A 14,764-nucleotide genomic window follows, 5' to 3' on the forward strand; every position below is an offset into this window, starting at 1 on the left:
TGGTTACTACCATTACTCAGAAAAAGAAATACATCCTGGTTATGGTGAAAAGCTCAGTAAAAAAACCCCAATCCTCCACAGCAACATTCAGCTGCCCAACAACAGGGCTTCACTTTTCTTCATGCCCTTCGCTGCATACTTACTGAATTCAGAAACAAGTAATAAAGAGTTTGTTCAGGCAACTTTCTCTCATCCACAGACCCCGTACAGGCACTGAACGGAAGAGAACTCCAAGGAGTGAAAAAAAAAGAAAAGGTAATTGAAAACTGAATCATAATATGTATGCGCCAACACATTCAAAGAAATGAACTGACACAGTAAAACAACTGCAGGTAATGCTGACATTTCATAACTTCTGATAGCTTAATCTTTCTCTCTGATACACAATGGCTGTCTGACAAATTGCTCAAGCTTTACAAAAGAAATAGGAAAAACCTACATGTTGCTCCTGACATCCACCATCAATCCACAAAACGATGAGCAGGACTGATATCTACTATCTACATTTAACTAACAGCTATTAAAGTTGTCACCTCTGGTTTGGATCACTCACTACAGAGGATGAAGATATTTTGACTGCATCTGATAGCTATTTATGAATCAAAGGGAATTCAGGACCTCGGAATGATAGGTCCAACCCCAGGGCCCGGCAGAAAGTCTCATTAGAAAAGGAGCAGGTAGGCTTGTCCTCTCTCTGTCTCCTATCCCCTTCCAGGTATTCCTGCATCTCGCATCCAAACAGTCCCAAATTCCCACCCTACCCTTCACGCTGCCCTGTTCCCCAGGGCCTGCTCATCCCCACTTCTACCTAAACTCTGAGCTCTTTCCCCTACTCTCATGGACATCGGTACCGCTTAACATGTAATTAATTATACATTAGACTCCTACATCAAATCAGTAAAACCATCTGCTTGAATAAACGCCAGTAAAAACAATAATGGATGTTCATTGTGAAATTATCTATTTTTCAACAGTTCAGTAATAATATTGGAAAGCTTGCCATTTCTAGAGAGCAAGTAGAAATAACGCTAACAATTCAGGTGCTACTATTATTTGCACCAGCAATTTAAAAACAAAATTTTAATAGCAAGGCATTTCTAATACTACTAGTAGTATTAGAAAAAACAAGCTAAGAAACAAGAGTGCCTTCAGCATTAAAAAGGTTTCAAATTTCTGTCCTGGAGATTACAAACAAAAAGGCCACAAGAAACTTAAAAATAACAGCTGCCCAAAACCATCAAGTTTAAAATCTTTTAAGTCTACATCTTTTAAGTCTATATACTTGTGACTAAACTTCTGTGTATTTCAGTACAAACGTCTCATGGTCAGAAACTATCTTGAAAAATATCCCAAGTGAAGTAATAAAATGCCTAGTGCCCAGCAAGAATTTCCATGTTGGGTACATATATCAAAAAGGTGTTTCCAGTTTAGTTTCAGTTATTAAAAAAGGGGAACTTGTAGGAAAGAAATACTGACAGCACATGAACAGCCATAGTAAAAGGAGACACTATTTCCTTCAAAACAAAACAGCTGAACAGGCAAAATGCGAGGACAGAAAACTTACTCCTTTGGTTAGTATGTGATTCATGCCTATTCCGAACAGATTTGAAGAAACATTAATTAGAAAATAAGAATATTCAAAGGTCACTATGAAAATGCTATGCTCTCATTTAAAATAGTATCACGTTACGGTATGTCTCATCTATTTGCACATTTATCAAGCTCCACATGAATTTTTAGCTCAATATAGAACATTTGTTTTATATTTTATGAAGTTAGCTGAAAGTAAAGCATGACACATTAGGAGACTGTACAAGGTCCCCAGATCAAATGGTTTAGTTCCTCACTGGCTTACTTTTCTGTGGAACAGAACCTTCCCATGGCTGTTATTTTTTCAACTGCTTTACTTACATGAATTTATTTTATCTGGCAGTATATGTAACAAATCCTTTCATTTATATATATATCATAGAATACTTTGGGTTGGAAGGGACTTTTGGGGACGTTTGAAGGTCCAACCTCCCTGCAATGAGCAGGGACCTCTTCAACTAGATCAGGTTGCTCAAGAGTCCCATCCAACTTGGCCTTGAATGTTTCCAGGTACGGGGCATCTACCACCTCTCTGGGCAACCCATGCCACGTTCTTAACACTGTCATTGCAAAAAATTTCTTCCTTGTATCTGGCTTAAATCTTCCCTCTCTTAGTTTAAAGCTGTTACTCCTCATCCTATTGCTACAGAGTCTGCTAAAAAGTTTGTTCCCATCTTTCCTGTGGGCACCCTTTAAGCACTGGAAGGCTGCAGCAAGGTCTCTGTGGAGCCTTCTCTTCTCCAGGCTGAACAACCCCAACTTTCTCAGCCTGTCATCCTAGGAGAGATGCTCCAGCCCTCTCATCATTTTTGTGGCCCTACTCTGGACCCACTCCAACAGGTCCATGTCCTTCCTAAGATATATGTATATATGTAAAATACAGCTTCTTTACATGATGTTTCTAGTCATATGAACAAGCTTAAGTCCTTCAAGTCTTACAAACAAGTTACGATTATTGTCACAATTATGCATCAAAGCTGCAGAAAGAGCAGTTAAAATAAAAATGAGGCTGTATAAAAATATTATATGCATACAGAAACAAAATTACACGAATTTGCTTCAAATGGTACTTTAGGCTCATCTATTTTCAGACAAGGCACCTCCTCCTCCCATCTCAGGCAGAAGGTGGCTCATTTTAGTTGTTAGTAGCAGCTCAAGACCTTCAGGATGGAGAAGCAACCTACCCCTGTAATTACTGACACCCGCTGCCAGCCAGTAAACACAGTCATCTCCCTGGCCCAGGATAATCACAACCACATCTCACTTCTGCACTTGGAGGGAACCGAGCAGGAAGCTGGCTGAGGCAGGACAATTTTAACACATACCCAGTGACCACAGAGACTGGAACGATTACCACAATTAACTCAATGAAACTCCAGCTCCAGTTAGGACCTTTAATAACACATAATAACATTGTGTCAAAGCCTAATTTGAATCCGGTTAATCAACAGAATGACTTTATGCCAGCCATAAGACATAATAGCAAGGTATAATTGGTTGCATTAGTATTATGTATTAAAATGACAATATTCTAGTCTAATTTGTTAACCTCCCGGCTGGACTCATTTCTTCTGGAGAAAGTATTTAAAGCAGGATATATTTTATCCTCATCAACTATTCTTAATTTGAAACACTGCTTCAAAAGACTTCTGATTTCCTTCAAACAAGAACAACATATATATATTCCAATACATATTTCTCAATAAACAAGTCTTGGTTTACATTTTTATAACCTTTATAACTTGAATATTGCTAATATTCAAGCCACCTTATGACACACAGACTTCTCTCACAAGTGGAATGCAGGGTCTGGGCTCCCTAATTAGTAAAACGACTACTAAATCTGAAGTAACCATTATTCTGGCATTATTCTGGAAGCGGTAAGAATGCTGAAAATGCAATGAAATTTAAATGAAACGTAGAAGTTTGATGGCATTTCATAGGAAAACAGCAATTCCTACTTTAACATCTGTGATCAACGGGGTGTCTTGTGGGCAAAAGTAGAATTGCTAAGATGACATACGTGAGAAAACATCTTATGCACTGATAAACATAACTTATGCTAACAGCTCACTTTGTACAGTAAAGTAATCTGTGCCTGTAATCGTAACATCAAATGTTCTTCCATTTCATACACTTTATTCAGTATTGCTGCCATTTAGGTCATGAAGTATAAGCCTAACTCATGACACTACCAGAACAAGAAGTGACAGGTACTCTCAAACTGCAGCCTTTCTTTGCTACTTAGTCCCCTGCATGCTTTTAAGAAACCTCATTTCAAGGAACCACATTTTGAGCATCCATTCCCTACAATAAATAACAACTCCCTCCACAGCAACACCGTTTATTAATTAACCAGGCATTTAACATTATCACTTCTGTGCAGCAGCAGATAACACAGCTTCATTGTACGCTCCCAGAATACTGCTGAACCGAGGAGCGAGATATTTGTGTGCTACCAGGCTCCCGAAATACTTCACAGGGCCAAATCAAAATTAAGGGAAGGGAAAGAATAAGGAATAGAATCCCTTTTCCTTACGATAATCCTAACATAAAGGCCTGCTTGTATCCCTTATAAACTAAGCTCCCTAGTGTGCTATCAACACTCCTTTTACCAATAGCAGGGCATCAGGAAGCTGCCTCATTGTATCCTCAAACCAGCCTTTCGGGATATCTTCACATGTGCACCCTTTAAGGATAAGGTCATTCCTCAAGAAAGGTCCTCATTAGGGTAGCTAGAAATTACAAACACATCTTTGTTTCTAGTATTTTGTAATTGAAAAAGTCAAGCCTGAGTCTCCTTCTCACCTCTTTTTCCACTGACATAATTCTCTGTTGTGTCTCTACCTGGAGAATGACTTTGATTCATTCCTTTTGGTAGAATCAGATTTTCTGTGAAACTCAATTTCCTCTAGCTCTTTTCAGGTTAAAGGTTTTAGAGAGGTCTCTTCCCTGGGTGGAAGAACCCTCTGTCTTTCTTTTTTCCATCTTACTCAGATGATGGCTTTCTCCTTCAATGGGCTGAAACACTCCCTCTTTCTCTACTTCTCCAACACCTCTTGAAGGTCCTTATGCTTGGCCCCCTCTCCAGGACAATACTCAAGACATTAACTTCAGGAGGGCACTGTCTTCTGTGGAACTGACTGCTGCCTTCTGCTGACTGTCAGTGAATGCCAGATCCCCCGTGTTTGCTCAGCTTCACAAAAGCCAGTGTCATTCTCAGCTTGGACATTTCCGAGACTGGCTCTCCTACAGTCAGGCCTGACTCTCCTGCACATCTATGGGTACATGTCCACACCTGTCCTAGGTAGCGATGATCTGCTGCTGCATGTTTCTTCACAGTTCTGCCTGTCTTTCCTTGATTAAATCGATACTTGCTATTTTCTCATTTCACATGCAGATGAACGCACTCGGTAATTAGGGCACTGCTACCTTTGTGATACAATCTCCTCCAGAAGTCGGCTATTTCACTGACTACATTTAGCCTTTTTTTATTACTTTATTGTAAGCAGGGCTACAGGTTTCTATACCTTACAACAGAATTAGGCTCTGCAGTTTCTTCTAGAACTTCTTTCCAAGGGGCACAGCTTGTGCCACATAAGCAGTTTCTCCTCTTCAGCTTAGTGACAATTTTTGTTCCTGAATTCTGCTTCTCTTGAAGTCACCCTCACATCCAACAGCTTTCACTTTCATCTGCATTTTAATTATCTCTGCCTGTAATTCCCCATTAGGATTTTAACTATGCTTTCCAACTACTTGACTACTCGGAATATCATCTGGATTCATCTTCAGAAAAAATGTTCTGTGCCTCCTCTAGCACATCCGTTTGTTCTCTCATTTTAGCCAAACTTGAATGGCTTTTCTCCACAATTTTGCATATTTCACACTTCCCGCCTGCCTTCAAGAGTTGTGTTTTTTGATGTTGCTCCAGCAGTTTAGGTGCAAAGGATTTCACCTAGACTTACAAACAGATTTCACAGAATCACAGAATGGTTGGTGTTAGAAGGAACCTCTGGAAGGTCCAAGCTCCCTGCTCAAGCAGGGATACAGAGTCAGTTGCCCAGGACTGCGTTCAGATGACTTCTGAATATTTCCAAGGATGGAGACTCCACAACCTCTCTGGGCAACCTGAGCCAGTTGCCCTCACAGTGAAAAAGTGTTTCCTGATGTTCACAGAGAACCTCCTGTGGTTTAGTTTGTGCCCATTGCCTCTGTCACTGAGCACTACTGAAAAAAGCCTGGTTCATCTTCTTTGCACCCTCCATTCAGGTATTTATATACATTATTAAGATCTTCCTCTTCAGGCTGAACAGTCCCAGCTCTCTCAGCCTTTCCTCAAACCAGGACAATGTGAGATGCTTCAAATCCTTTCATCATCCTTGTGGCCCTTCATTGAATTCTCTCCAGTATGTCCATGTCTCTCTTGTACTGGGGAGCCCTCCAGAACTGGACACAGTCCTCCAGATGTGGCCTCAGCAGTGCTGTGCAGAGAGGAAGGACCATCTCCCTCAAGTTGCTGACAATACTTGTCCCAATGCAGCTGAGGACACCATTTGCATTCTTTGCCACAACGGCACATTGCTCGCTCATGTTCAACTTGGCATCCACCGGGACCCCCAGGTCCTTTTCTGCAAAGATGCTTTCCAGCTGGGTGGCCCCCCGCATAGATTGTGGTGCATGGGGTTCTCCCTCCCAGGTGCAGGACTCTACACTTCTAGTTGAAGTTCATGTCAGCCCATTTCTCCAGTCTGTCAAGGTCCTTCTGGATGGCAGCACGAGCCTCTGGCATTATCAGCCACTCCTCTCAGTTTGATGCCATCTGCAAACCTGCTGAGGGTAAACTCTCCCCCATCATCCAGATCATTAATGAAGATGTCAAACAGGAGTAGACTCAGTTTTGATCCCTGGAGCACACCACTAGAATCTTACAGGAGACAGTGTTGCCTGTTGTCTGCAGAGAACAACCAAAATTGCCAAATCAGGCTCCACCAACACACATCTTCCACCAACCTGAGAACCCCGCTGTTAATCAGGGCAAGGGGGTGCGAACTTCTTACTGCCAGAGTGTCCTTTTGAATAGCAGAATAAATCCACTGTACTTTGCAGTTTCATTACATTCTGACCAGGCTAAACAAAGATGTATTTTCTTCATTAGTAAAGTCATCTGTGTACATCTCATTTCCTTAAAATACAAAAAATTGAGAAATATATCAGGTTACTATTTTCCAATATACTAATCTGTCCAATAATTCCAGAACTAGAACACCACAATTCTATTTTGAATACTTAAAACCAGCACTTCTTTTTGAAAATTCACAAAATTTTCCCCAATTCAACTTCATTTTCATTACTTCCTGTAACATTTTTGTTATACAAGTGGATTACTTCCCTTTAAAGAAGCTTATAATGCAAAGAGAATACGAAGAAGTCCCTCAGAAGTTCACACGTGTCCATAAAAGATTGCTATCAGAGCAGAGATTCCGGTTGCCCAAGGACAAGTGCCTATAAAATTTCTTTTGTCTGTCCCACCACATTCTAGCTATACTTGACAAGCAATTACTTGGTGCTCTATGTTCAATTATATTGTGAAATGTTTATGGCTCGTAATGGGTATCTTATCTGTTCAGACTATCTCTAATTTGGTGAATTCCTCTGAGAACTGTTTAAACCAAGGCAGTGTCCTTAATGATTATTATGGCTCAGAAATGCTACCATAAAACCCGATTTCTCCGCTATTCAGATGCTCAGTGTGTATGTATGCAGATACAAGACCTACACATTGAGTTGTGACCTTCCTTATTCAGAAGGTGCTCCTATTCCAAGCTTAGGTATCAATTATCAGTAGTAATCTCACCTATACACTACATCTATACGTCCTCATCATTAACCTTTTGTTAAAGAAAATGCATATATTTTCCTTGAGTACCCAAATTATCATGGCAAAAAAACCTGCTCCTATCCAGAGCAACAGTGTACCTTCACCCTAATTCAAAAGACGAGATGCCTCTTGGACACATCATTATCTTGCAATACTCATGTTGTTATCTTGCAACAATTTAACATCAATAAAAGCTTAGGGTTCACTTCTGATAAAGGTGAGCTTGATTCCACTTCAAACTTTGAGTAGAATTAGCTAATAACACGACTGTAGCCATCTGTTACGGTACAGTAAAATGTTGACATTGATGACCTGCTTAAAATATAATTAGTTCTGTTTAAAAGCTGACAATACTGTTTTCCTGTCATATATTCCTTTTTTACCTAGCCTTGAGGGATGATTTTCTAGATGCTTATTAAAACAAAAAAGAAAAACTGTAATTTAAAATTTCCCAAAGCGGATGACCTATCCTTTGCAGGAAACACACTGCGTACGCATGACTGCAGCAGATAAATCACTGCAGCATCACCAACTCCCACTACCCAGCTACAGTTGTAGCAACGTTGGATGGTTTGCTTCAAAGCCACACGACTGCTTAAGGACAAATATAATCCTGTACCTTAGTAAAAGGAGAGTGCACTGAGCAGCCAACCACCCCTGAACTTGGAGAGCTCACGGAGGCTGGGATTCTGAGGCAACTGAGAAAGACGGATGGACAGACAGAAAGGGCCAAATATTTGTGGAAGTAGAAGCTGAGCATGGCTGGCAAAAAAACAGTTATCACAAAGAAAAAAGACCCATTGAAAGTTGTCACACTTCTTAGACTGAACAAGCTATACAGAAGGTATACCAGAACAGTTTAGGCCATACCTTGGGGTTTGCAAACTGATATAGGGCAGAGAAATGGGAAGCAGCAGGACTGCTACTTGTTGCTTGAGGGAAGGACATCAACCCCTTCCAACTTCAGCTCCATTTATTTCCTTTGCTACCTCGTTTAAGCAAAGGGTAAGACAGACACTTCTTGCATGCCATAAAGCTTCATCAGAAGTTTAAAAGATTGGTAAGAAAAAGACTAACAAAGAGGTTTAACATGTATTTTGGCTCTTTTAATACTTGTTTTAAGGATTTAAAGTACTCAAGCACCAAGTGCAGAGTAGACAGTTCAAGAAGGTACAACAAGGAGCCTGCATGAAATCCCAAAGTGTTTCTCCTTTCTGAAAATAAGTAGTCAGAAAAGCCTGGCAATACTAGTCACAATACAAATTTAATAAAGACAGCCCGGTCAGGCACAGGAACTAGTCTCCTACAAGCCACTTCCCACAGAAGCACTAATTCTGCCTCTCTCTGCAGCACTATTTTTCTGTATCCATAATAGTTTAAGGACAGAGGAAGGGCATCGTTTGTAGACAGATTTAGCATTGCATCAGCTAGCAGCATGGTAAAACCTAGGCAAGCATTCATAAATACAAGTCTTCTTCAGAACCTTGTATGCCCAAAAGCTTGTCTGTCTTTTCCAATTATACTAGCTTGCTTTAACAAAGAGATAGTATTTCTGCCAACAAACCTTGTCCTGTCTTCAGTGTGCAGTGACAGAAAAGCAGGAGAGATCTGCAGTACCACTGCAGTTCACATCAGTGTACGTCTCGTACCACCGAGGCTTCTATAGCCAAAAGGCATCATTACGGTACCTCTCTACCTCAAGATTTCTTAAGTGTTCACCACTAACAACTGCTCCAACCATGTCTGAAGGCAACAATTGATAGAAGGTACCCAGGCTGTCAAGACTCACATGCTGACTTGTTTTTCCTTTCCAGGAATCATAATAAAAATCACATGTGAAGTTTAAGGTTCAAATGTCAAATGTTACAATTAAAACAGACAGAGGGTTTTTTTAAAAAATAAAGGCTTTTATATTTTTTTCTATATTCTTACAAGTAACACTATAAACCAAAAAACACTGTTGAAAAAGTTTGTTTGCTTAAAATTTATTTACTATGCAAGCAATAGACTTCTGGAAATAATCTGCTCTGCCAGAATTGCTCAGAACTTTCACATACAAGCTCAGAAGGGTGGAGAGAATAAAGAATAGCTTCATTTTCAAAACAGGAAAAATGATTTGTAACCTCCTTCCACTGTAAAACAAAACCAAACCAAGAACAGTGCAGAGACTTCCATAACCAATGCAGTATGAAAAGCAACATTTATTGAACATTTTTAAAGGACAGCATTACTTTGAACAGCTGTAACTAAAAATAATTCGTTTGACAGTCCAGCTGAAATATGTTTATGTCCCTGTCTACTTCTAAATCCTGTGCTAAACAAAACAGGGTCGTTTTTGCAGCTGGAGTCATGCACTTAAGACACTCAAACAATGACAAATGTAAAAAAAAATGCACAATTTACTTTATATTTATAGGAAAAAACACTATGCCTACTCAATAATGTATTCAGCATGTTCCTTAATTCACTGCATATTCTTGCACTACTTTTTAATGCTTCAGTCCAGGAATTAGCATACTGAATCATATTAAATATATCAAAGATGTCTTTTTAGTTAGCACAGTGAAAAGAAAAATATGCACCTGCAAAACGTTATTTTAAACACTAATATTTTAAGAAACATTAAGTGCTAAAGAAACTGTTACCTTCTTAATACACTAGACACAACAGAACTCATTAAAAGAAATACCTACAGCAGCACCATCCAACCAGTTTGATTTGCAGACATTGTGTAAATCTTTCACTGGAAAGGAAGATCCCTGTAAGGCTATTGAAATCCACTGAGGATATGTTTGGCCTTTTTTTCTAATTATCTTTCACAGATTCCCTTGCAAATCTGTCCCCAGAAACCTCAGGATGGACCAGAAGCTGAAAGCCAGCATCTCTGCAGTAATATTAAAAAAATAAAAATATTGAGCCTGGCATGCTTCAGAGCCTACTAGTCACACTGGGTGAAACCCTGACCTTGCTGAAGTGACCAGATATTTTTCATTTAATCCTTAATTTATCACAGAAATAGTAAGTCATAAAAGGAATGTGTTCAATTACTTTTCTAACACTGTTTTCCAGTACAGTCAAGTAAAGTCAAGTTAGGTGAAAATCAAAGACTTCTAAATTTCACTCTTTAATTTCTGCACAGCATTGCATCGTGCAGGGGAGGGGATGGTATTTTAGGCCACCGCGTGTGTCTCTGCCCCCTGGCTGCAGATTCACATGCTGTGGTACAATATCATATCTTCCTGCCTTCTAACCTTTCTGACAGACCTACGAAAGCAACCCCACCGAGTGCCAGCCTCCATCAGTTTGTTCTCCCAGACTAAGGGAAGTGCTCCAAAACCAAATTAAACCACATGTCTCTGCAGCCATTCACATCTGCTCCATCCACCACCGACCCTCACAGAGACACCTCCCATGGTTAGAGATGGAAGAGATGGAACATGCTTCCTACAACACGTGAAACACGTCGTAGCTGCACAACACACATTTCCCCTTCCTTCTGCATCAAAGTTGCTTCTGCCTTTGATATGGGCCCATTTCAATATTAATTTTTAGAATGCTGAGCCTTATATAAATGAGATTTAGGACTATAAATGCAATGCCAAAGCTAAAAAACAGATCTATCACAAAATGCAGTATTTTCACCCCTTGCCACTGAATAAATGGAATAAGCTTATTTTAATCCCTGCAGTTGTCCTTAGAAACTACAAATAAAAAGGAGGTTGTTAATTAAAGAAATATGGCAGCCGCTTCCTAGTTGCAAACTCTAAAAACCAACCTTGAAGCAATTGTAAAAACTCCAGCACGGCTCATACTACAAAGCAATTCATTCTCAATTTTGTTCAATGTGATGACTCATGCAAGTCCACCACTGTAATGCGTGCGTCAGTAACTCAGTCCCGGAGATTCTTCATTCTTATTTGTTCTGATATGCTACAGGCATGCTATTACAGTCAAAAAAAGAGTTGTGTACCAAAAGGAGGTTTCAGTGAATCTCTTCAGCAGTCATAAAAACATCGCAAAAATACATCACCAGCATCCACCTTCATGACCCACTTAAAAATAGTCTCACGTTCTTGCCAAAAGCACAGCGCTGCCGCATTCCAGGTTTTCACCCTAAACTGAAATACAATATACTGCTCTGCCCACAGCATATTGCTAATTATACCCCAAATGGAAAGTATTTAGCTTCTGTATTTTCACCTCTTCTGCTCAGCTCATTACAGCATTTCACACTTTATAATTGAATGCATACTAATATTAAAGTAGCAACGTATTTCAGAAAAGCAATAAACTTGACTTGTCACAGTAGGTTTATCCAAGAGAAAAATATGTAGAGGTATAAATCACCATTTCTGGGAACAAGACAACACAATACAATCCTAGAATTGGTCAGTGAAACACACAGGCTCTTAAAATTTTAAGTCAATCACATCCCTCTGGGCACATTCTGTACAACAACTGTAACTTTAATCAGACACATACACCAGGCTACGCTTGCAAAATCAGCATTTTCCATTGTGTAACATGGTACACAGAAGAGACGGTCGCTGTTGGCTTGCTTTTTAACATGAGAATATGAAAACAAAACGTTTACTCCTTCTTATGCAAATATTAGCAAACAGCAGTGCTGTTCAACATTTTCTTTCCTTGAAAGAATCTTTCATCAGACAGATTTGGAAGGAAAGGTATTTTCTAAAGAAAAAGTCTCGTTGTCCATTCAACTATAGACCTTTAACAATTAATAAATCCTGTATTACAGTTTTATTCCTACCAAAATTAGTAGGATTCTCCTATAAAAGGATAACATTCAGTAAGCCTGGTGAAGAGTGTTGCGTAACACATCACCTTGTAAGGATGAACTTTCAGCTACACCGATGCTCAAAAACACATTCCAGCAGGAAAATCTGGTAACAGCCACAGACTCATGACAGCAATTTAGTTGCACCAAAGCCACCTCTCCTCTTCCTTCAGAATGACACATTTTTGACCCCACCACACCAGTTTTGTGGTGCCATTTAAAGAAATGAATTGGTAGTCTCTATTCTGGTCATTCACGTATTTTCATTTTTCATTCACCAGAAAGATTAGTTACAGAAACACAATTCTTTATTAACGACAACCTTGACCCAGAACATCTTAAGCACCCAAATAAAAAAAAAAATTCAAACAGGATATTTTCATTTCTGTCTCTCTTGTACCAATCACTCTTAGGTGAAAGGATGCACAAACAGCACAATCCACACAGCAACAATGCAGTGACCCAGAAAGAGAATCTAATGGCCGAGTAATCAGAGCAAAACTAGCCAAAACCAAAGGGCAGCATGAACATCAGCATCTTCTCCACTTAGCTGGCACATATTTAAACCTAGTCTTGCATTTCCACATTCTGCAACAAGACTTCCCGTTTCCATAAGCAGCATTTCCTCCAGTGCTCAGGTACACGGAAAAGTTAGAGAAGAAAATATGGAGAAATGGAAAGAGATCATTGTACCACACATTTCAAAAATATAATGCAATTTGCAATTGAAAATTATACTGACAACTAAAGATGGCTCAAAACAAAATGCTGGATTTAAATATCATTCTTCCCTTTGGGAAATGGTGGCTGTAATTTTCTGAATGAACCTGATCCAAATATATACGTATATAAATATAAAAATCTACATAATTTACAATACACCTATGCACCTGCATATGGACAAAGTGTATGTAAGCAATTATTTTAGACTAAATATTTATTCCCTACTTCCTTTTTTTCCTTAAGAAGAGGAAGCTTTTAGAACAATTCTTTTATAAAGAGTTATTAACATTATTAAAAACCACCGACCACTAAATCTTAGGTGCAGCTTATGTCAAAAGGGCAACATATATTAGAATCCAATGAGTAAGTAGCACAAAAGACAAGAAAAACTACATTATATCTTTGGTTTTCATTTCAGTACATACAATGTCATTCTATCCGCTAACCTAGAGCAAAGCTTTAATTTGGACAGATTCTTTTCAAAGAGCACATCCAAACGCAGCCTAACTAAAAAGCAGAAACAAATGAAGTTCTCCCACCTGTCCAAGACAGTCTGTATGCTACCGGGCATCATCTGCACTTGCCACGAAGCATTATGGAATGGTGCCAGGAAGACGGTAAAGCACAGCTGAAATAATCAGCTTTTACCAACAAGATTTATCCCTTCCAGAAAAAAATAAGTGGAAAAGTTTTTGTGTTGTCATAGTCAGGACAATGCCTTGCACTCTGAAGTTACAGTATTTTACTGCAAGGCATCTTAACATTTTTCTGAGAAGTCCCACTTGCCCCTTTTTCTAACAAAATTAAGTTTTTCTAGAGATGCCAGCTATCCCCTGCCACAGGCCATTCCAGTTTGCAGCCTCTGCAAAACTGGCAGACTTCAACTGAGCTCCTCTCCCACTCCCCTGTCTTTCCATTAGTCTTCCAAGCCAGACTTTAAGACTGGTAAAAGCAGTCAACCATCACAACTTTTAATTCCCTTAACACACATTTATTGAATTTGCCTGGAATCTGGGAGGTGCTGGGGAGCGAAGGAGAAAATAGGCCAAACCAAAACCAGACCCATTTCCAGAGAACCTCTCCACCATCAGCCTCGTGTGCCTGAATTTACTAGAAAGACTCCAAAAGATCCCAGAATCACAGAATCACAGAATCACATTTGGATTAGTCCTGAGCCTCCTTCATACTGCCCTCTAAAATTTAAAGCAGAAATACTACCAAAAAAAAAAAAGATTGCTATCATTTCCTTTAAAGCGTAACACATTTTGCTTACCTCGCTGTTGTGGCCCCTCAAATTGAAGTTGATTCTCTGAGGGGTGTTCCGGTCCCTCCTGCAATGGCTGGAAGTAAAAGTGACGCCTACAACTCCTCTGCCATTGCCTGTTGCCAACCAGCCTTCCTCATAGTACCGTCTCCTGCACACCGGTTTCTCCTTCTCACTTTTGGGGACTCTCCCTTTCCAGGAGAGGCAGAGGATGTTGGAATCGCTGCAAAGAACAGGCCCATGTTCCACGGCTGCATACATGCTTTTTAAATATTTTATTTTTTGACATAAGAAAGTAATATGTCTAGTGCACAAAATTTAAATCAATTTTTTTTTTTTCTTTATTGATAAGACTGACCTGGGATAGATCATTGAAAGGGAGGAGGATGGGGTCAGTGTTTATAAATATCCACCAAATGCATAGTGAAAAATTCCTCTATAAAAGATGATGGCAGTTGGCTAAGAAAAAGTAACACTTAAAAAAAAATTCAGGTTCATTTTTGTTTTTGAG

At 39.5% G+C, this 14,764-nt stretch overlaps 1 protein-coding gene across 2 annotated transcripts in view; it reads right to left on the reverse strand.

Annotated features, from left to right (window-relative positions):
• Positions 1–14,514, reverse strand: part of TULP4 (TUB like protein 4) — a 125,618-nt gene extending 111,104 nt beyond the window's left edge. For both annotated transcript variants that reach the window (XM_074168363.1, XM_074168362.1), the window contains exon 1: positions 14,263–14,514. In XM_074168363.1, the coding sequence (XP_074024464.1) occupies positions 14,263–14,514 (252 nt within the window). The remainder of the gene's footprint in view (positions 1–14,262) is intronic.
• Between the last annotated feature and the right edge of the window lie 250 nt (positions 14,515–14,764).

This window comes from Numenius arquata, chromosome 2, assembly GCF_964106895.1.
Source record: "Numenius arquata chromosome 2, bNumArq3.hap1.1, whole genome shotgun sequence".
Lineage (NCBI taxonomy): Eukaryota > Metazoa > Chordata > Aves > Charadriiformes > Scolopacidae > Numenius > Numenius arquata.